Source organism: Calypte anna, chromosome 4 (genome assembly GCF_003957555.1).
Source record: "Calypte anna isolate BGI_N300 chromosome 4, bCalAnn1_v1.p, whole genome shotgun sequence".
Lineage (NCBI taxonomy): Eukaryota > Metazoa > Chordata > Aves > Apodiformes > Trochilidae > Calypte > Calypte anna.
The window spans coordinates 14,947,288-14,970,625 of NC_044247.1; the positions used below are offsets into that span (position 1 = coordinate 14,947,288).

Sequence of the window (23,338 nt, forward strand, 5' to 3'; positions counted from 1 at the left end):
CTGGGTACCAGTCTGGAAATGCTGCAAACCCCCCCAGCACAACTTCTCCAGTGTCTCCTGGTGCTGAGCTTTTCCCCAGAGGAATGTTTTAGCTTCCTGAGCATTGGCCCGAATTCTGGAAGCAGAAATCCCCTCTCCTTTATCCCAGAAACCATACCAGATGTTAGACAACATGGAGAAAATGGAGTAAGAAAGTACAGACAAAGTTCATTAGGCATTTGCACTGCAGCCCTTTTAATTTCTTACTTCTTCCTTATGATGAATAATATCAGTCACAAAACTTCTTGGAAAAAAACAAATGGTCCATTTTTTGTGCTAGGCACAATTCCTGGGCAAACAGAATCATAGAATCATAGAATTAGCTGGGTTGGAAGGGACCTCAGAGATCATCTAGTCCAACCCTTGACCCACCGGAGCAGTTGCTAGACCATGGCACTGAGTGCCACATCCAGTCTTTTTTTAAATGTCTCCAGGGACGGAGAATCTACCACCTCACCGGGCAGTCCATTCCATAGCCTAATCACCCTCTCCGTGAAGAAATTCTTTCTAATATCTAACCTAAACCTCCCCTGGCACAACTTAAGACTGTGTCCTCTTGTCTTGTTGAAGGTCGTCTGTGAAAAGAGTCCAGTTCCCACCTCGCTACAGCCTCCTTTCAGGTAGTTGTAGACAGCAATGAGGTCTCCTCTGAGCCGCCTCTTCTTCAGGCTGAACAACCCCAGCTCTCTCAGCCTCTCCTCATAGGGCCTGTGCTTGAGTCCCTTCACCAGCCTGGTTGCCCTCCTTTGGACCTGTTCCAGGACCTCTACATCCTTCTTAAACTGAGGGGCCCAGAACTGGACACAGTACTCGAGGTGTGGCCTAACCAGCGCTGAGTACAGGGGCAGAATCACCTCCCTGGACCTGCTGGTGACGCTGTTTTTGATACAGGCCAGGATGCCATTGGCCTTCTTGGCCACCTGGGCACACTGCTGGCTCATGTTCAGTTTCTGTCAATGCAGACTCCCAGGTCCCTTTCTGCCTGGCTGCTCTCCAGCCACTCTGTCCCCAGCCTGTAGCGCTGCATGGGGTTGTTGTGGCCAAAGTGCAGGACCCGGCACTTGGCCTTGTTGAACCTCATCCCGTTGGAATCGGCCCAGCTCTCTAGTCTGTCCAGGTCCCTCTGCAGAGCCCTCCTGCCTTCGAGTTGGTCCACACTTCCTCCCAGCTTGGTGTCATCTGCGAATTTGCTGATGAACAGCTGTGGACACAATTATTCCCAAGAGTAAATTTCCTCCAACCAACTCACCCACTGTCAGCCCAGGTTTGTTTCTCACTCTGTACATTCCAGAAACTTTACTGCAGGCAACGAAACATAAGAGTGAGTGGATCTGTTCCAGATTCAAGCAAAAAATAAGCAAGCTGCAGTAAAAATTTGATCTTTTATGGTTGACTTTCCTAACAAATCTTTCTTTTTCCCCAAACTCTTTCATAACTTCTCTCTTCATCACTTCTGTCCTCCCACACTCAAGGTGAGACATGAAGTCCATTCCTCAGCACTCATCTTCCTTTGATTCTTCACTTTTTTTTCCTTGTTTCATTATTTTCGTACTCTATTTTTCTCTGAAATTATTCTTTTCAAGAGCTGCTTATTCAGGCTCATCTCTCCCTGGGATTCTTTCTGCTCCTGCAGGAAAACCCCAGCCCAGCTGCAAAGCTGAGTTTCAGTCTCAGCCAGGTGATCTCCAGTGACAGGCTCCTGGTGTGACCTTTCTGCCTTTTGCAATTATGCAAATTTTGGGGTGAATTTAGCCATTGAGAGTCTCAGTTCTGGAGCTGTGCTTCTTACCCACACTTGACAACTCAGGCAGAGGGAAAGGGAAACCTTTAAAAGAATCTGGCAGAAGAAAGTGCCCATCAACCCAAGCTGGGCAGTGGTGGGTGAGGTGTTCTTTCTCTCATGTCTCTGCTAGGAATTAGCATTGAAACTCATCCTGGGGGAGGCTTTTCAGATGATGCTTGTGTCTCATTTCTCTCCCAGAAACCAATTTCAACCACACCTGACAGCAGAAAAGATCCCCAAGACTCTCAGCTTTGGGAAAACTCATGAAAAACAGGGAGCCAAGCAGAAAGGAGGTGGGTGCTCCTGCAAGGAGCTAAGTTGGGGTGGGGGTTCACCTCTTGCTAGGGACCAGCACAGGGACCCAGCCTGGAGCCCCTGTGGCAGCACCCAGGACACCCAGATCTGCACCTTTCCTTCCCTCACGGGCAGCTGGGGCAATGGCACATTTCTCAGACACTTCAGTGTCCAAGGCTGTGTGAGCAGGAGCTTCACTTACAGCTCCTGCTTCTCTGGGGACACCTTACTGTCCAGCAGGAAAAAACAAAAAGCTGACAGTAGCAGTTTAACTCTCCTGGGTTTAAGCTGGGATGGGCAAGCCTGACTGAATTTGGAGTTTTGTTGCTTTTAGACCAGAATCACACTACTTACCAAAAAAAAAAAAAAAAAAAAAAAAAAAAAAAAAATTAAAATATTTAGTAGTGATTTTTATCTCACCTCTATTTAGCAAAAACAACAGGCAGCATTAAGGTGGGTTCTGCAGTATTTTGGGTTGAGTACTGTGAAGCAGATGGTATTTATTGACAAACCTGCTGCTAAACTGTTTGCATTCCCAGGGCTGGAGGTGCAGCCAGCCCGAAGCACGTTCACTACTCACTCCTAAAATACTCATTTCCCTGGAAAACCATCTGTGCCATTCAGTGATGGCAGAAGCCCAGAAACCTCCCATTCCCTTCACCACCCCCCAGCACTATTTATATGCAGCCACTCCTGGACTCTGTTCCCTGTCTCCTTTCTGAAGCTCTCCTCACCCACCCTACAGAGCAGGGCAGCAAGATGAACCAGATGTAGGTTGTGTGTATCATTTCCTGTTTTTCATCCTTACAAACATGAACTAAAGTCCACAGGTGCTGGAGAGTGGCCAAGAACAAAACTTGCTAACAGAGCAACCTGAACTACTTTGGCTAATTGGTCTGTTTTCACATGAAAGGGACAAAGAAGAGAGAACCAAGCAAGAAGTGTTAGCACAAAGTACTGATATGGTGGATAAAGTATCCTTCCCCCACTCCCTAGGAGCTGTTTCCATACCTCTCAGTTAAATTTCTAGGTGCCAAACTAATTCTCCATCTTTCATAGTGTCAGGGTGTAACCCTTCATAAATACATCTTTAAATTTAGGATGATGGATGCACCTTGAACTCCACCCAAGGGGATGATATCTGCCTTTTCTTTGTTCTTATCTGATTCAAAAGGTGTAGAATTTCACCCTGACACTCTCTCACTAATGAAGTAAAATTCTGAATTGCATCCAAAGTGTAGAAGTGTCTCTTAAGGTGGAGAGATGATGGCCCAGTTTGATTTGTCCCTGATTTCCTCCTCTCTATACTGACAAGAATTCCTTTTCCTTCACTAACAGACATCCCAATAGTCTCATATCTCTGTAAATCTTCAAAAATGTGAACACCACCAGATTGACAGTGGTATGAACATAGAGGTTGGGGAACCTCCTTCCTTGGAGATCTCCTGTCCTGTGGCCTGACTAGGACATCGAGTAAATATAGAGCCATGGCAAGGGGAAACACTCAGCTCGTGCACTTTCATAAGAAATCTATTTTTTCTGAAACAAAACAAAATTCTGGGGGTGGAGGTAGCAGAGATCATTTACTGCACTTCAGATCACACCCTCACTTCTTGTGAAATAGGTTCTATGTTTGGACAAGCCCTAAGAGATGCAGACATTTGTAATGTGTATTTAATCTTTCCATCTCTTCTTCCCTTACTGTTTTGATGTTTCCTCAGGCTCTGAAGACTCAACAATTTTTTTCCAGAAAGTCTTCAGGCCAGAATAATGCAGCTAGAAACTGCCTGCTGTCAGTCAGACCAAAGAGATTGTCATTTTTTACAGCAAAAATGTTGGGAGGCAAAATAATCTGTGATGTGAGCTGTATCTTGTAGGAAGTGATGGAACAGGAATGACCTGAACTGACAAAGAGTGAGTTTTACAAGGAATCAAGTGCAGCCATGACCCAAACCAAGCTGGAGTTGGAGCCCAACAACTGCACACGCTGCTTCTCCTCTCCTGGGCACACATCTGGACAGATGGGGCTTGTTCCAAGTGGAGGAAGCCCATGGCATGGGACAGGAATATCAATCTGTTAAAGGACAGGGGAAAGTAGTTAATGAGAATGTGTAATATTATGTTGGGTATAAAAATGGTGTAAGTATGTGGTGTAAGTGGTTCTTGTTGGGAAGGAGACAAGTGGTGTCAGATCAGTGGTCCCCATCCTCTGTGGTCACCTCGCTGCCTGTCAGAGATGTGCTGAAGTGCTGACTCAATGCCCTCAGCATTGTACAATTATTAGGAAACACCAGGAAATGTTTATGTGTAAGTGGAACACGGAGTAGTACCAGGGATGCAAAAGTTTCCTCCTTTATTGCTTTAAATCTGTGTAAGGCAGGAACAGACGGTTGGGCGCTCGGCAGTCTGGCGCGGGTATTTATGGAGCATCTCACTTTGGGGATAATGTAAGCAAAAAAGCTTCAACCAGCACCCTGAAACATGAGCTGACTGTCAGAAGCTGTGAGGTTTTTGTTTATAATGCTCAGATTCAACTGCCTCCTTGCTACTCTCCTTACTTTCTGTGGGTTTCCTCCCAAGTTGGAAGCTAAAAGAGCGATTGCTGTATTCATGCATCTGCTGCTTGCAGGGGTGTTTGTGATTTGATTGAGGTGCTTCAAGTGCAGAAGTTAAAAACCACTCTTCTGGGACACAGCCTGGGGACATGGAGTGCTGTGACTGAGCAGTGATGCTGCAGTTTTCTCCTCGCTGGGTTGGGGTTAATTTTCCCTCAGTGCTCCACAGCATCCAGGCCATCCTCACCCCAATATCTCCCCTAATCAGTAAGCTGGGAGTGGACAAGAACTTGGGAGGGGAGCCAGGAGAGCTGACCCAAACTGCCCAGAGGGATATTCCATACCAGAGGACATCTGATCAGCAATTAAATCTAAGAGCATCGTTATCCCAACACTTCCAGAGCAACTGCTATGTGTGGTGAAGCCTCACGTCCCGGGATGTGGCTGGACATCTGCTGGTGGGAAGGAGACAATAATCTTTTGTTTTCCTCTGCTTCCACGTCTGGCCTTTGTTTTTTTGCTTCCTAAAATTGCCTTTATCTTGACCCACGGGTTCCCTTCCATCTCACCTTCTCCCACCACCATCCATCTGAGGAGAAGAGCCATAGAGTTGGCCTGGTGGGCACCTGGTGTCACCACAAAACCTTCCTCTGATGTTTGGATAACCCTGCTTGTGCAGCTCCATGAACGTGGCACTGATGGTGCTTTGGAACATTTCCTTGGAAGCAGTCCAGCTGCAACGGGCTGGTGTCCACATGGGAGAAACCAAACATCACACCTGGCAGAAGCTGTCCCCGTGCTCCTGTTTGCTCTCCAGAAAACAGCAAGCAAGGGAACACACACGAGCAGCGAGTGAACAACTGTTCCTCCCCCCAAGCTTGGGCTGGATCCATCACCCGGTTCCTCTCCTGGTTCTTGGGTATAATTTTAAACACACAGGACCCGTCTCCTCCAAACCAGCTCCACGTCAAGGCTGTGGTTTAACAAGGTTTCAGCTCCCTCAGTGACACCCGACCCCTTCCAGAGGAGTTCCCAGAGGAGCAGGCACACGACATGGCCTCAGGGACACAGCCCAAGAGGATGGGTTTGCCAGTAGAACACGGGATAGGACCAGGAAAAGATCCCAGCCTCCTTCTTATTATGGTTGTTGCTCCTGCAAATCCCATCTGCAAGAGAATGGAATGGTCTGGGTTGGGACAGACCTTAAAGATCATCTTGTTCCCACCCTTCCACCATGGGCAGGGGGACACCTTTCACTTGACCAGGTTGCTCCAAGCCTTCCAGGGATGGAGCAGCCACAGCTTCCTTGGGCAACCTGTAGGGAGTTTCCCTACAGCACAGTCATGCTGTGAGGTCCTTCAGCTACTGGGAGGTCCTTCCATGTACTGGGAGTTCCTTCAACATACTGGGAGGTTCTTCAATAATGTACCGGGAGGTCCCTCAACATAGTGGGAGCTCCTTCCATGTACTGGGAGGTCCTTCAATGTACAGGGAGGTCCTTCCATGTACTGGGAGGTCCTTCTATGTACTGGAAGGTCTTTCAACATACTGGGATGTCCTTCCATGTACTGGGATGTCCTTCAACGTCCCAGAAGGTCCTTCCATGTCCTGGAAGGTCCTTCCATGTGCTGTGAGGTCCTTCCACACGCTGCCGGACCCTTTTCCCACACGGCTGCAGCCCAGCAGGTGCCGACACCGCCGCACAAAGCTCCAAGGCAAAACCCGTCCCGCCGCCGCACCCCCACCCCGCACCCCGCACCCCGCGGGATCGCTCCCCCCAGCACTCGCTCCGCTCCACCCGCGCTCCCCTTCTCGCCCCGGGGGCCGCCGCGTTCCACGCGCCCGTTTTTATTCCTTTTTCTCTCACATCCACCCCAAGAACAAAGACCCAGAAGAGGAGGGGAAGGTGCGGGAGGGGTCTCCTCTGCCCTTCTCCCCCCAGTCGTCAAACACGCAGCGTGACGTCACGGCCGGTGACGTAGAACACACACACCCCCCAAACACCCCCCCCTCCCAGCGCCACCGGTGCCGCCTTCCCGCCACGCGCGCGTGCCCCCAAGGGCGGTAGGCGCGTGAGAGAGGCGCGCGCCGCCCAGCCCCGCCCCGCCCGAATCCCTCCCCCTCCCTCCCTCCCTTCCCTTCCCGGGGCGGGGCGGGGCGGGCGCGCGAGGCGGGTGGTCACCTGATGCCGCCGCCGCCGCTGAGGCCGCCGCCATTTTGTCTGGGAGCGTAAATGTGAAAGGGAAAGCGGCCGCGCAGCCCGCGGGAGGGAGGGAGGGCACGGCGGAGCGGGACTCGGGGTGCGGCAGGAGCAGCCGCCGAGGAGGGAGGTGGGGTCGAAGGGTCGCTGCTGCTGCTGCTGCTGCTGCTGCTGCCGCCGCCGCTGCTGCACCGCAGAGACGCGCGGGGCCTCCGGGAAGAACGGCTGTGCCGGCGGCTGTCGTGAGGAGCCGGTGAGGCGGAGCCCGGCGAGGAGTCTCCGGTCGTTCTCGCCTCCTCGGAGGAAGCTGCCGGCACCCTTCTCTCTTACCCACACCCCCCCCTCTCCCGGCCGCGGGAGAGCCGCTGCCCCGGCCTTGCTGCCCGTCGCGGCGGGTCCGCGGGGGGAGCCTCCGCCAGGGCCGCGGCGATGATGTCGGGACAGTCGATCACCGACCGCATCACGGCGGCGCAGCACAGTGTCACCGGCTCGGCCGTCGCCAAAGCCGTCTGCAAGGCCACGACCCACGAGGTGATGGGCCCCAAGAAGAAGCACCTGGATTGTGAGTAGGACCCCGCGGGGGCCGCCTGCGGCCTGGGCCCCGCGGTGGGGCGGGGGGTGGCCGGGGCGGGCCCGGGGGTTCGAGCACCCCTGGGGCAAGTCGGTTCGAGCTCCCCGGGACAGCCGGTGTGGACTCTGCCCTCGGACGTCCGTGGAGGGAGAGGGGGGTTTGGTGGGGTTGGTAGAGGTGTTGTCGCGTGTATCTGGGTGAACCTGAGGGGTTTGCTCTTCAAAACTTATTTTACACGTGGAGGGAGCGAGCTTTGGAACACCCTGTCAAGGAAACAAGGATAAAACAAGAATATTCCAACTCCAGTGTGCTGTGAACTCCCTCCCCGTGAGAGCTTCGTAGCTTGTGTGCTTTGGATACAGTAGTGCTTATTAATTCGGTACCTGGGGAAAAAAAGGTGTGTTCAGTGGTGGGGCTTTGCTGTTGTGAACGAAAAGGTTCATTTTTAAGCACTGTTCTGTGCATACGGTGGCGTGCAGCCATCTAAATATTTCTAACACTTCCCGAAATTAAGTTTTTGTCTTAGGGCTCGTGTTACAAAGTAAAAAGACTTGAATTGAGGTAAACGGAAGGGTGCAGGTGGGACGATACGCGGCTTCAGAATGAGAGCTTGCTGCCGCTGATACATTTAAACTTACAATGTTAAAACTCCGTTCCGTAGACCAAACGAAACTTCCCCTTGGTATCTGCATGAGTATCAGTGGTGTTGCTTTACTTCAGCTTTTAGCAACTGGATAGCATTTGGAGTTGGGCTGCTCCAAGGTGCACTGAATGCTTCAAACATTGTACGTGGCAGTGTAGCTGTTCACCATCCATTAGAAGTGAAGTGTGTGTGTGTTTTCCCGTTAAAAGTGAAGTGTGTGTGTGTGTGTTTTTCCATTAAGGAGGGGGAAGAAGAGCATGAAGCTATATTCTGGTTTCTTGAGAGTCAAGAGAGCAGGCTGGTAGTTCTGCAGGACTTGGGCAAGTTCGTGGTACTAAGGGGAGTCTGCTGCTCAAGCTCTCGGAAGTGTGTTCAGTTTAAGGGTAGTTGGGCTCTCTGATGCTGTGTCACTTGTCTATTAATACAGACTTCTTATGTGAGAGCTTTTGATGTGGGTCAGATGGTTGCAAAGAACCAAATGTGTATCTGGTTTCTTGTCATCTGAATTAGTGGAATCCAGCTACAGTAGTTAATACTCCAGCTATCACGAAGAAATTAAAAGCCTTACAACTGGGTAACTGACAATTTATTTCATTTGAAAGTTACCTTTCAAAATTATTTTATCTTGTGTTCTGCCTGTGGTAGAACAACTTAATGAGGCAACATTTAGGTCCAGCAATGACAACATAGCAGGAAGCCAGAAAGTGGTAACCGTTTGCTCAATAGTTTGAAATCTTGTCAAGCTTAAAAGTTGTAGTGTATTGCTTGAAAATATCCTAACAATAGTGTGGTCTGCATTAAGGTGCTTCCACAATGGAAACCTGGAAAAATTCCTAACTTGAGAATAGTATAAACTGAGGCTGTCTTTTAGCTGTCAGATTTCTTTGAGTATGTTTTGATACAAACCTGTTTAGAGATGTCAGTTTCCTGTTTCTAAGACCAGTACAAAGCTTATTGTTATGAATTGGTATCTGAAATAGAGGAAGGTGGTGGTGGGGTGGAAGAAAAAAAAAGTGAAATACGGTGCCACAAATACCTCCAAAAGGGGTTTTAAAAAAACCCAGTAAAACACAAGCAACATTCTCCAGCCTTTGTTTAGCATGCCCAGGTGCTGCTTTTCAAACCCCTGCAAACCTTTGCAGGGCACTTCTTATTTGTTCACTTGCACACAAAACCTGCTTGTATTAAATGCAAGCAGGCAAGATCCTAGTTTAAAGACTGACCTCCAGAGAAATTGTAGAATGTATTTTCAAAGGTACAGTGCCTATTTTAAGTAAATTACAAAGGAAAACATAGCGTGGATTTCATGCAAAGCACTGCTAGTTGCACTTTGGTCACAACATGTGTGTGTCATTCAAAATGCTACACCATCTGGTATTCCTTGTAATTGCTACTCAAGAAAAAGCTTCACCAAGAACATGTTTCTGAGACCTCCTGTAGTTGTATCAAGGATTGTGGAGCAGGATCAGTTTGTGCACTCTATTCAGATTCATTCTTAAATTCATTTCTTGCCAAGTTTCTTCAACAATAATACTACAATATGGGTGTTTATGGGAAGATGTTACACCTGCACTGTGTAAACTACTCCTTAGGAGTCTTGGGGTTTGTCTGGCTACTAACAGCTGAGTAGTATAGTCACATTTTTCTTGAAGAGCAAAAAACCCAACCAAAACAACCCTAAGCAATGTCAGTAGGAATCCTTGTGGGTTTTTTTCTATTAAAATAGGTCACAGTGTCCTAAATAAGTCAGCAGATCTATTTCTGTAGTATTTTGTAATATTTTAGGATAACACAAAATGCCATGGAGAGGCTGGTCTTTTCTCTTAGTGGAACACCTGAAGGTCTTGTCTCTTCCTCCCCAGCGTGGGTTTTCTCACTTCTGCCCTCAGCCTCCTGAGTTTGGGTTGCAGTGGAGTGGGATAGTTTGTGCTTTTGCTGACATATCTCTTCTTGGCTAACTGCTGAAAAGCTGTAATTAAAAAAAGAATAAATTAGAGCTGTGGCCAAGTTGGTAACTGGGAGGGTAGACTTGTTTGCACACCGAAATTGAGAAAAATGCAAACTCCTAAGTTAATTGCATCTTAAACTTTTAAATGAATAATGAAAAAACCCTCCTGCTTCACTTGTATACAGCCTGCTTAAGAAGCACAGAGGAGAGGAAAGTCATGTTGTTACTTATCAAAACTTCCATACATATACAAGCTTTGGGAATCTTGTAAGAAATTATTATTCAGATGATGTAATATTTTATCATCTAGCAGAATTTGACTGTTAGGCCTTTTGCTTTTGGAGAAAGTTCAGGTCTCCACCAAATCATTGCAAATCATGATGACTGTCACAGTTTTGGGTTGGTTTTGTTTCTACCTAGTCTTTACTTCTGTCAGCTGGAGCTCATGAATGTTGGGTGAATGGTGATACAGTGTGGTTCTTGCAGAGATGTGCTGTGAAGAAATGCTCTTGAATTCTTCCCCAGGCATTTAAGTGTCTGTCTTTAATTTGAAGTTCTGAAATAATCTATGAAGCCTTTAAAATGCAATCGAGGAAATTTGAAGTAGTATATGTAGTTAATATCTTTGTAGTCTGCAAATGTGGTTTTTAGAAAGTGCTTAAGGCTTTTTAAAGAAAACTTTATGGGTTGTCATGTATCCTTGTTTAGTGGGGGAGTGGGACAAAACAGCTGAATTGCTTTGCTTCTGATACAGTAACTTTTAAGTTCAAATTGAGCTATTAATTAAATGAAATTTTAAGATCAAGTAAAATCTGCACTCTAAGAGCACATGGAGTTAAAAATATTCATATCAAGTGCTGTCTTTAGTTTTCCAGCAAGAATTATTGCAATCCTTGGGCTACACTGAGAAAGTTTGTTGATGTGGCTCTTTTGTTTTATGGTTTTCTAACCTCTAGTTTACAGTGCAGCTTCCAGAAAGAAAACGTGTGGTTTCATAGAAGGAGTGCTGGTATTTCAAATGAGCAGTGAAAGAGAAATTCTCGGTACTCTTCTGGGGAGTAAGATTTCCACAGCACTTTCAGGCTGCCTTAAAACACCCCTGTGGCACTTCTCTGGTCAATTTTTTTTTTTCCCCCCCCCCTTTTTTTTTTTTTTCTCCTGTGTGACATGAACATGTTTCTAAATTCCCTTCTCAAAATAGCATCAGCAGTTTCACTTGCAGTTGAAATGATTCCTCTGGGGAATTGGCAAAATGCTTGAAGTTGTGAAGTGTTGATGTAAGGAGTGTGGTAAGAAAATGAGCATCACTTGCCCTACACATTTCATTCCAGCTCTTCCTGCCAGCATTCCTGTTACTGTTGCCCAGCTGTCAGTCTCTCAGGTGCATGTGTTCCTCTGTGCTTCCAGATGTTTGGTGTTAACAGTCTTTTCCCCTTTGCTGCCAGCTGTAACAGGACCATACCTTTTCTATGTAGATGTTCCTATTACAGACTTAGAAGAATCCTATTAGAGAAATGACACTTACTTTTCATGGTAGGTGTTTCAACTGATAGAATTCAAGTGTAATGCTAGCTATATTGTTACTGGTTGTAAAATAGTATTTTAAAAAATTGCCCTGAATTGCTGTAATAAAGAGTCTTTTTATTAAGTATTACAGTATACTCTTAGGAAAGACCAGTTTTGGCTTATAAAATGCACTTTTTTCACTGTTCAGTCTTAGTGTAGTATTTTAGAGATGTTTTGTTTGCCTAAGCATGTGTTCTTTGGTATTTGCAGCTGTGGCTTGTGTGTTTGTGAACTTAAAGAGGTTTTGAAACCAAAGACCCCAATTGCACTTGGTCCCCTCAATAAAATTTTTCTTCAGGGGAGCCAGCATGTGTTGTCTTTGGCACATGGCTGAAGTGCATGGGACTTGCAGCTTACTTGGGTCCTTACCTCAATCAAGCACAGCTTGAGGTGGGTTTTATGTAGCCCTAAATGTGTGAGATTATTTCCTTTTGGTTGCCTTTTAAACAGTCAGGCTCACACCTTACAGAAGCAAATTGCACATGCTGGAAAACCTTACTAGCACTTGTACAGCATTACTGGAACTGCACCTTTCAATCACAAGGAACCACACTTGTGGAATAAAACAGTAATTTATGAGCATCTTAAAGGCACCAGAGATCTGTCAAACTCCACTGTGTTAATGTCACCTGACAGAAAACTAAAGAACTCTTGTGTGCCAAAGCAGAAGGGAGATTTGCTCCTTTCTGAAGGTACATATCTGGGTGGCTTTTTGGGGTAGTAAACCTTTATAATGATATAAGCCAAAGCTTTTTCTACAGATGTGTGACTTAAGGAGAGGTGATCACTTAAGCAGTTGATATAGTTGCTAACAGTGGGGTTTGTCACATTGAACCTGCACAGTTCTTTAAGAACACAATATTGATACCAATCTTAGATGTAAGAACATGCAAAGGGTCTCTCAGGTGTTCAGCATCATCTTAGGGTCTACAGGAACCTCTGAGCTGGTAGCCCTTAGCTTGAGGGATGATGATACAGCTGGGAGTGGTGAGCAGCATCTCTGAAATGGCTTGGGGTTTTTTTGAGAATCTTAATGTTTATAAATACTGAAACATTTTAATACTATTCAACAATACAACAAGGTTTTGGTGTAGAGCTGACTTAAAACTTCTTTTCAGGGCTCTGCTATTTGCTACTATTTCAGCATGCTGGCATGTTACTATTAAGGATGGAAGTTTTCATCCCAACTTACATGTTTTGTACATCAGAATGAAATTAATAACATGTTAGAATTTGCATTTTATAGCTTTCTACCTCAACAAGATACTATCTAAAACTCTTTACTCTGTTAAAATCACTCTGGTAATGAAATGCTGCTATACAATGATCCTTAATCACATGACTTTGTTCTTAAACAGACCTTTAAATAAGGTATATCTGTAATGCATTCTGTGCTCTAGAACAGATATAAATTGTAAGTGTATTTCCATGAAGTATTTTGTCCTAAACTCCCAATGAGTGATATCCATGTTTGGGTTTCAATTGCTTATGGTAATGTAGTCTGTCCTCTACCTCCTGGTAATGAGATGAGCAAGTTGGACATGTCAGTGATGCTGACACCTGAGTGTTCAGCTGCTGCTCAGTTTCCCAGGAACCTGCCCTGCTTCTGCCAGTGCTTCCCAGACAAACCACATGAACAACAATGCTGCTCTGCAACCAACAAGCTGCTCACAGGCTTGGCTGAAATAAGAGGCCACAAAGGAAGCTTTTTGAACTAGCTGTTTGTTTTACTGGCCTTGCCCAGTCCTTAAGGTGTACTTTGATCACACCTGAGCCAAATTTAGCTCAGAGAGAGAGAGAATAAATGTCTAATGTGAGTGTCTTGAGGGTTTGGAATAGTCCTGAATTCAGTTCTCAGAAATGGTCTTCACTAGCATTCTCAGGCAGACATTTTTCTCCATATATCTGCTGGAGCCTGTTCTGGTTTTGTACCAATAGTTGGGCAGGGACTTGGAGCTCTCTGTCTCTGACCTTTCAAGTTCATGTTCTACTATTGAGTTTATAATCAGTTTTGGATAAAAACACAAAAGCCTGAGACCTGCCATGATTTGCCACAAAATACTGAGTAGGTTGGTGGTTAGGTTATTTTAACTAAGTGGAAAGGTAGACATGCAAATTCTTGCTTTTAATTCTTACAGAAAAGAGATTTATTGCAGGGTTTTGTAGCATCTCATTTGCTGCAGCATGTGTCAGGCATGGGGCAGAGTTGCAGGGTACTCACAGCCTCTTGATCTGAGAGGTTATTTATTGATGACATTGGGACTCAAAATTATTGAAATGCCTTTGAAGTTCCTACTTGGAATCTTTCAGTAAAATGCAGTGCATTTGAGCATGGAATGAGAAATAGCTCAATGATTTAAGAGCTGAAGTTACTGTTTCCAGCATGAATTCTCAATGTAAAAACACAACATGATGATGCTCTTTGAGCATAAAACTCATTGTAATGCTTTGATTTTTTTTTTCTTTCATTTAGATCTAATACAGTGCACAAATGAAATGAATGTGAATATTCCACAGTTGGCAGACACACTCTTTGAGAGAACTGCAAACAGTAGCTGGGTTGTAGTGTTCAAAGCTCTAATTACAACACACCACCTCATGATGTATGGAAACGAGGTAAGACATGATTAGTTCTTTTAAAGTCTCAATGTGTGAAGCTTTAGATACATTTTTCCTTTGCTGATGGCTCTAAAGTACTTCTTCAGAGAATAAAATATTCCCTCATTATTTCAATACCAAAATGTATCAGTGCTTGCAATTTACCTGCAAGTACCTGAGTTGGGCTGTGAGGGAATGAATGACCTTTCTAGAATAAAGAGCTGAAAAGCTTCTCATGAGTTTTACTTCATTAGGGTAGTGCTTATCAGTAAGAGCACAGCAAAAGTCTTGCTAGAACTTCATAGATGTGCTGCTAACCTGTTAACAGATAAGAACACCTACTAAAGGGGAGAGTAAGGTGACTAGAAGATTTGATCCTGCAAATCATCATCTTAATGGGCTAAATCTTCATATGGTGATGCTGTTAACATTCCTCCACAACAGGCTCCTGTGGCAGTTCACTTAAAATATTTTATCACTTATTTCTGAAAGACAAGAACATGACATTAGAACTGTAGCCTCTTCTACACATCCCCTGCATTTAGAAAACTAAACTTTGTTTGGTCAGGTGACAGTTAAATTTCTGTGTGTCATTCACCTAATAAATGACTTAACTACTAGTGGTAGTGAAATTATTCTTAAAGGTACTGCTTCCAGCTGTTAAACTGCTCTGAAAACTTTATAGTGTTGCCTCTTCTCTCTGAAGCAGTGTGAGCTTAATTGACATGACCTGTAAAACACAATGTGCTCTGTTAACACTTTCCCAAGTTATTTATATGCTTAAATTGTAGTTTCAACAGATGATGAAGTAAAATTTAGTGCTTGGAATTAACTAATGATGCCAAGTAAAAAGCTAAACTGAATGCTATCAGTTTGTATGTTTTGTTCTCTTATTCCAGTACAGTTCATATCTATACACTGAAACTCTCAAGAAGAAAGAAATCAGATAATTGATCCATAGTAAAAATTCACAACTTACTGTTGTTAGCTGCTACTCAGTATCTGTTGGTCTAGAGGCAAAGAAACTCCTAGAACTTCCTTGTTATCTGGATGTGTTCATGTTACTCTGGCATTATTTATTATTTATTATCTGTTTAGACAGATCACTGCATTATTTGTATATAATATATACAATTATAACCCCCATGCTGCTGCTTACCACAGTTTGGGAAGCATTATTGGTACTAATTGCTTTACAGCTTTGCAACTAATCTGGTCTTGCACTGGTACAGCAGCAGGAGACCTGTGCAACCCTGGGGGTGCTTGGGTAGTAAGAGTGGCCTTATGTATTTTCCAGCTTGTCTGTTGTAAACTACAAAGTTAACCTAAGGAGCTTCCTCTAGGATTGTTGCTTTTTTAGTCATGGGCAGTGATACCTTTTTATTTAGTTTAAAGGTATATTTTTTGACAAGTAGTGTTGGATTCCAGAGGCTTTAATCATTTGCAAGTTTTTCTTTAAAATTTTCCCTTTTAACAAATTTCTGTGGTTGGTAGAGGTTACTAGAAACCTTTGTAAATGTATTTTTCTTGTATATTTCAATGTTTTGACTCCCAGCAATGATATTCCCAATGTTTTCTCCAACAGCGCTTTATCCAGTATCTTGCATCCCGAAACACATTGTTCAATTTAAATAACTACCTGGACAAAAGTGCCATGCAGGGTAAGGATCTTTCACCCAAGGAAATAACTCTGCTGCTTTTGTGTGCTCTGATAGTGTCTGTGTCAGTGCACCCTAGGAGACCAATGCCACTCAAAGGGTGTTACCATTTATTTTGCATGAAGCACCAAAAGATGTCCAACCAAGAGTGACAAAAGGAGACATTGTTACTTGCCTACCTGAATGCTCTAAATTTTACTAGGAGAACATTTTTGGTTTTGCTTCTGAAGAGCTGCTTGTTTCTTGCCTAATATTTTAATATGTTCAGGTGTTTATTCTCTTAATTGCAATGAATACTTTCCTAATCTTAATAAGCTGGCAAGAAACTGTAATATTACATGAAAAATAGTAAACCTCAAAACTCTGGAAAATGCTTCTGGAGGCCTTTTTATACAAGGTGTTGTAAAAGGAGCTAGTAGGAGAATATTTCTTGAAAAGAACTTGAAAGAAACAATACTCTTTCAAAAAGTCTAACTTCAAAATGTTGACTTTTCAGGCTATGATATGTCTACCTTCATCAGGAGATACAGCAGATACTTGAATGAAAAAGCACTTTCATATAGACTTGTAGCAGTTGACTTCACCAAAATGAAAAGAGGGTAAGACTGTTACTGCTTCTTTCATTTGTTCTGTCTTAATGGGGGGGAGGGAAATGCCAGTTTTTCCTGACCTGATCATGGGTGGGTGTTTTCTGCTGACCCTTTGAAGCAATGCACTGTTGCTGAAACAGTAAGTTGAGGTCTTGTGATAAACTTGTGTCTTCTGCTCTGCAGGACAGATGGAGTGATGAGAACCATGAATGCTGAAAAGCTGCTGAAAACCCTTCCAATCATACAGAACCAGCTTGATGCACTCCTTGATTTTGATGTAAGTATGGTAAGCTCAGTTTTAGGGAACATGCTCTCATTTTGAAGCTGGAGTTTCATTATTTTATTGAATACTAATTAACTTTCTCATTGCTTTCTACACAGGCAAATCCAAATGAACTAACAAATGGTGTTATAAATGCTGCCTTTATGCTCCTCTTTAAAGATTCCATTAGACTTTTTGCAGCATACAATGAGGGGATTATAAATCTTTTAGGTATGTAAGAATTTTTTTTTGGCTTTTGAAGTTCTGTGAAAGATACTGAAAGAAATAAAGAACATAGACAAGTTCTGTGATTTCTTAGATATCTGCTCCATTACCATTGAATTAAGCCTTAGTTTCACTGGCAGCTAGCACAGGCTTCAACTTATCCTTCTGCCTTGAAGAATACATCTTAAAACAGAAATTGGGATGAGAAGGTGACTGATAAGACTTAACCAAAGATACCACAGCAGTGCAGTGGGTAATCTTTGGTAACTGGGCTGTAAAAGTATTAGTGAGATACCTGGTATTTCAGTATTCAGTATAGCCACAGTATGACTGACTTCTGGTTTGTAGCTTCACTCTTCATTTGTACCTGTGCCTTCCATAGTAGATAACATGTAGTGTTTTTTCTTTGAGTGATGAGCTCTTAGCAAAGCCTTAAAATGACAATTCAAGCAAATTTCTGAATGAAAACATCTGATTGGTTTGTTCTGTTATACGTTAGCTTTTACTCAAATTTCTTTTATGTATATAGGGCAAAACCAGAAAAAGTAAGGGATGTTGTTGATATACCTTTATGTAGGTCAGTTCAGTATATGTGCCACTTCAGTACCCATTCTGATCTCTCTTGGATGTTGAGCCCCTTTTCAAACACCAAAATGTGTTGATACAGAGTCCAAAAATAGAAATATAGACCAGGAATATTTTCAAATGATTAAATAATTTACCTCTTTGCCAGCTAATAAGCTGACTTCTTGAAAATATTCCCCTAAATACCTAATAAAACAATTGCAGTGATTCATTTCCATGCTTAATAAACCTTTGTGTTATATTCTCATGTACTGAAATAAAACCCAGTGTTTTTCTATTGACTGGCTTACTACAAAAGGTGTTAAATATTCATGTAAACTTTAAAATCTGAATAGCTTTGAGTTTCTCCTGTCTGTTCTCTCCCTGATGCTTGTCTCAAATTAACTTTTATAGTCCTTTGTCAGCTTTTTTGCTGGGGAGGCAGTTAATCTCACAAGAGTTCTATTTGCTTCCTCAGAAAGATATTTTGATATGAAGAAGAACCAGTGCAAAGAAGGCTTGGATATATACAAAAAATTTCTAGCCAGAATGACCAAATTGTCAGAATTCCTCAAAGTAGCAGAGGTAAATAATTCATAAAAATCACTTGCTGTACACAAAAGCATCCTACAAATTAGGTATTTTAAAGGTTGTATATTCTCACTAACCTCTGGTATCCTTTTTATTACCAAGACAACAGTAAACTTTCTGAAGTGTTACCGATTTCACAAATGGTCTAAAATGTATGAACTGAATGCTGCAGTCTCTTTACAGTGATTTCCTTTACTGTAACTGCTCACAATGAAGAGTCAGCTCCAGTAAGCAGTGTGGATGTTTCTGATGTGCCCTGTAAGCATTTCTGCATGAAAAAGTTAGGCTAGATGAAAAGTTTGGTTTGCTTTGAGATGCAATTTCATGCACTTATGATTTCTAAGGTGTGTTCCTAATGAAACTTGTACCAGTTCAGCAAGTTATGGATATCCCTTTTTAATGTGTTAGGTTTTGTGTAAGATTCAGACACCACTGCTTTAATTGTCATTGCCACTGCATGTAGTGATGTCCTTTTTTCTTTCTTTTTTTAATGTAAACCCAGCAAGTTGGAATTGATCAGGGTGACATTCCAGATCTTACTCAGGTCAGTATACAGACCATCTTGATTAACCCAATTATTTTATTCCTTGCCTTTCTAGAGGCTGGTGTGTATCATAATAATGCTTTATCTCAAGAACATACTCTCATCTGTGCATTTATATGTGTGAAAATGTGCACGATGACTTCCTCATGGATTAAATGTACAATGTACTCTCACTTTGCAGCTCTGAAGTTTTTTTGCTTGTTTTAAAGCAAGAAAACTCACAGAAAATAATTTTCAATGAATTTGGGGTTTTATTACAGGACATTCACTGGCATGTAAGTCACAAGCACCTTGCCATCCTTTCAGGAAAACTTTCCATTTCAGTGTAACTTAATGTCTTCCACACACTTGAAGATTACAGTTAGCTGCTTTAATCAGATTTTTTTTTCTTTCCCCTGAGGCCTGAACAGATTTGGTGTTTCAATGTCAGCACTTCTTGTTGGCTTCTCTATGAGTAGCATGAGGGACATGGGCAATACAGGTTGTGAGCTGGAACATTTAGTCTAAAATCTAACCTGTAAGCTTTGAAGCACTACCTCCACAAAATTAATTTTTGGGGGTTAATCACTTAAAAGTCTATCTACTGACTGAACTTCATCAGTGCCTTTTGAATAGGGAAATTGTCTAAACCACAGGCTTCCATTGTCAGTGCTGTTCACTGCTGCCTGCAGGATGAGTTCCATCTGAAATCCTGCATGTTTCAAAGCACAAATCTCTAATACTCCTAGCAATTAATAATAACCCCTTTGAGAACTTTTAGACCTATGTAGCAGTGAAGAAATACAACTAAAAAGCAGGGTAAGAGTAGGTAATGACTGAAAACAGTAGTTTGATGGTTTCTAATGGTGTTTGATCTTAACTACTTAGTGTCTTTTGATTAGTACTGCAGTATTCAGCTGGCCTGTATTATACTAATCAAATTATACCCTAGTCTGAAGTTATGCTTTGCTGGGTTTGTGTGCACTTGTCCAGTTAATTGGGTCATTATAAGGCTCTTCAAAGCAGGGTTTCTTTTGATTTACTGAGAATAGGGGATTTAACTTCACTTTGCTGCTTTATATCTGAAAATTTCAGTGAGCAAACCCCTTCATACCTCCTCACAACATGGTTTCTAATAGCTCAGCTATTTTGTTTTAAGTGCACTTGGAAATGAAAGGCAATTCTGAACAGTGGTGGTACATGTCAGCATCCTGTGTAGTTTGGCAATTTCAGTGCCACTGTTAAGCAAGGATTTTGCCATCTCAGTAAATGTCATGGCATTTATTAAGAGTTGAGTAATTGTACATCAGTTCAGTGCCACATTTGCTAAAATTTCTCAATACCAGGCTTTCACAGAAATGTGTGTTTGTGTTTCTGTAACGAGTTCTGACAAGAGACTGTCTTTTGTTTCTGTCTACCGTATTTAATTTTTTTCCCAAATACTTGGTTTCCATTTCTGGTGTGTATTCTGTTCTTGCACGTGCATATTTCAGGGTTTTCTTGAGCTATCTCTAACAACAAAAGTTTTATCTCTTTCAAGGTTTGTTATTCCTGCTGCTGTACAAGCATTCTTCTTCCTCCATTCTTAAACAATCACAGTTTCTATAAAGAAAATACTTTCCTTTGTGTGCCCTGTTTCACAATGATGTTGCTGACTTTTTCTTCATAGCAGTTACTCCATTTCATGAACACAGCTGGGGCATTTTCCTCTGTATGGATGCCTGAGTGATGCCTTTGGGTTGAAGGAGGGAGGCTGAGTCATGAAATACAGCCCAGGCATATTCCCTGACATGTAATTTAGGGGGAACAGATCTTAGTAGTTTTATCTCTGATGTTTTGATGAATGTCTGCTGCAATGAGAAAGCTGGGTTTAGATTTTGTGATTCAGAGGGCTGTTGAGGGGATTTGAGGAAGAGTAAGTCTACAGAAGATGCTTTTCCATGCAGATAAGCTTTAGAGTGGCCTTGAGGAAAAAAACTAGGATAAACTTTCTGTAATTAAGTCTACTATTATTAAGATTATCCATCTAGTTGAGTCATGCAGTTCCTTTTGCAAACTACTGTTCCTTCTGAAAAGTAAAAGGGGAGTTTTTGCTTGGTTTGTTTGTTGTTTTATTTTGTCCCTGTTCTGGAAAGGTATTTAAATATGTTCCCCTTTGAGGTTTAGCTCTCTAGTTTGAATGCTGAATTTATTCATGATCAGTTGAGGTGAGTACACTGGGCTAGCTTACCTAGCTCTAGAGAAAGAAATACCAGCTGAGGCCTTAACTTTTAGGCAGTTTTATAGGATTATTCTAATTGCTTTTTTTTTTTTTTTTTTTACATTTTTTAGAGCCTGATTTGGCCTTCATAGAATGTGGGAAGCTTGAATTGTGCTCAGTTTTTCAGAGGGAAGCTTGCCAGAGCCTTGTGTGATTAATATTTTTCCTCTTTCCAGGAAATACTTTGCTCTAGCTTTTGGTACAGAAGGGCTAGCAAGGGCAAGCTTGTTTTTCTTCCAAACAATGCCTATCCTATCTGTTCTGCCTACAGAGAGTAGGAGAGTGGTAAGAGAGGCTTCATGTCTGAAACTCTGCCAGATGAGGAGGGCTGAGCTGGCACATAGATTAAAACTTGAGGTCTGTTCCCTTCACCTGCAGTAGGATTTATTTCAATTGTTTTATGAAATATGGACTGGGTAGGTAAAAACCCAGAGAACAATTGTGATTGGGCTTAGTGAGGCAATGAACTCTTCCAAAAGAGCCAGCCTAATAATTTTACTTGCTGGAGGTTGTTTTTATAGGGTGATTTGGAGATATCTGACTTCCAACTAAGACTGTGTAATCGAGATGAGTTCGAATTTATTCTCAGCTTTGAAGCTGTTTCCTTTTTATGGAAGAAATACTTCTATAGTGGATAAGAGTGTATGGCAGGTTCTGATTGGCACTTTTTTCTTGTTTTCTATAGGAACCAAACCAACTCTGTTGTGTCTTATAATTTCAAACTTGCTCTTTTCTGTTAGCTACCAGTTAAAATGTTTGTCTTGGGTACTGAAAAATGTTGTGGCTGTGCTTTCAAAAGTCTTGGGAAGCTTATGAGTATTGGTCACCTAAAACTCATTTCAGTGTCTCAAGTCTTAGCTGAGGTGTCTAGTGCCTAACTTCCTGCTGGATTTAAGTGACAAGAAGCCTGTTTTCTGAAATCATCTTCATTGCTTTAAAAACTAACAGTGTTTGAAAACATATCTCATGGGTAACACTTTTCCAGGGTTAGGAAGCAGGAGTGAGATCCACCAAAACCAAATTTTATTTGAATTGATGTTGCTGAATTCTGCTTGCTCAGCTGTGATTGCTGTGTTAATATTAACATAGTAATACTGTTGCCAGAAAAAACCCAAAGAGGAATGTGACTTGCACAAACAGAAGCAGATCTACTCTGGGGGAATCCTTGCTTTATGGTGCTTCTTCTTTTTAGGAGTAGATGGAATTCAGGATGGCAGCAAAAACCCAAAGGCACAGTTCTTGACATGGGGGGGTTGTTAGTTTTTATGGATGAGGAATCTGATCTGTGTACTAAATAATGATGTGTTGTCTAGAAGCAGTGTTTTATAAATATTTTTAACTTCAGGCACCCAGCAGCTTACTTGAAGCACTGGAACAGCATTTGGCTTCCGTGGAGGGAAAGAAAACAAAAGAAGTGTCAGCTGCCAGCAGGTAAGCACCCTGTGAATTGCAGCAATACCTCTACTTAGGATTCTTCATACTAACAATTTTCAGGATTCAGTCACTTCAATTTTATTTACTTCCAGTTGTATCTTGCTGTAAGTATAAATGAATCATCTAGTGAGTGGTAGTCTCATAGCTTAGTCACATTTGAAATGTCAGTATGACTGTGTTTCTGATAGACTTTGTATGCTGTAATAAACCACTGACCTGAGACCTTGCACATTATTCTTCCTACTTTTTGCTTGTTTGAAGTGATTTGGTTTATAAGACTTACAAGGTACTAAGGTTTTCATAGAATCATAGAATCATAGAATAGGCTGGGTTGGAAGGGACCTCAGAGATCATCGAGTCCAACCCTTGATCAGCTACCGCCACAGTCACTAGACCATGGCACTGAGTGCCATATCGAGTCGCTTTTTAAATGTCTCCAGGGACGAAGAGTCCACCACCTCCCCAGGCAGTCCGTTCCAATGTCTGATCACCCTTTCCGTGAAAAAATTCTTTCTAATATCCAATCTGAACTTCCCCCGGCACAATTTAAGACCATGCCCTCTTGTCTTATTGAGAGTTGCCTGGGAAAAGAGACCAACCCCTGCCTGGCTCCATCCTCCTTTCAGGTAGTTGTAGAGAGCAATGAGGTCTCCCCTGAGCCTCCTCTTCCTCAGGCTGAACAGCCCCAGCTCCCTCAGCCTCTCCTCATAGGATCTGTGTTCGAGTCCCTTCACCAGCTTGGTTGCCCTCCTTTGGACCTGTTCAAGGACCTCAATATCCTTCTTGAACTGAGGGGCCCAAAACTGAACACAGTACTCAAGGTGTGGCCTTACCAGGGCTGAGTATAGGGGCAGAATCACCTCCTTGGACCTGCTGGTGACGCTGTTTCTGATACATGCCAGGATGCCATTGGCCTTCTTGGCCACCTGGGCACACTGCTGGCTCATGTTCAGCTTCCTGTCAATCCAGACTCCCAGGTCCCTTTCTGCCTGGCTGCTCTCCAACCACTCTGTCCCCAGCTTGTAGCGCTGCAT

At 43.0% G+C, this 23,338-nt stretch overlaps 1 protein-coding gene across 2 annotated transcripts in view; it reads left to right on the forward strand.

Annotated features, from left to right (window-relative positions):
• The first annotated feature begins 6,910 nt into the window (after nt 1-6,910).
• LOC103528314 (phosphatidylinositol-binding clathrin assembly protein) overlaps nt 6,911-23,338 on the forward strand; it is a 29,525-nt gene continuing 13,097 nt past the window's right edge. The window contains exons 1-9 of one of the 2 annotated variants that reach the window (XM_030449308.1): nt 6,911-7,433; nt 14,073-14,215; nt 15,783-15,858; nt 16,352-16,454; nt 16,629-16,722; nt 16,827-16,938; nt 17,975-18,081; nt 18,590-18,631; nt 22,216-22,301. In XM_030449308.1, the coding sequence (XP_030305168.1) occupies nt 7,301-7,433; nt 14,073-14,215; nt 15,783-15,858; nt 16,352-16,454; nt 16,629-16,722; nt 16,827-16,938; nt 17,975-18,081; nt 18,590-18,631; nt 22,216-22,301 (896 nt within the window). In that variant the 5' untranslated portion in view covers nt 6,911-7,300. The remainder of the gene's footprint in view (nt 7,434-14,072; nt 14,216-15,782; nt 15,859-16,351; nt 16,455-16,628; nt 16,723-16,826; nt 16,939-17,974; nt 18,082-18,589; nt 18,632-22,215; nt 22,302-23,338) is intronic. The other variant, XM_030449309.1, reaches the window with a different exon arrangement.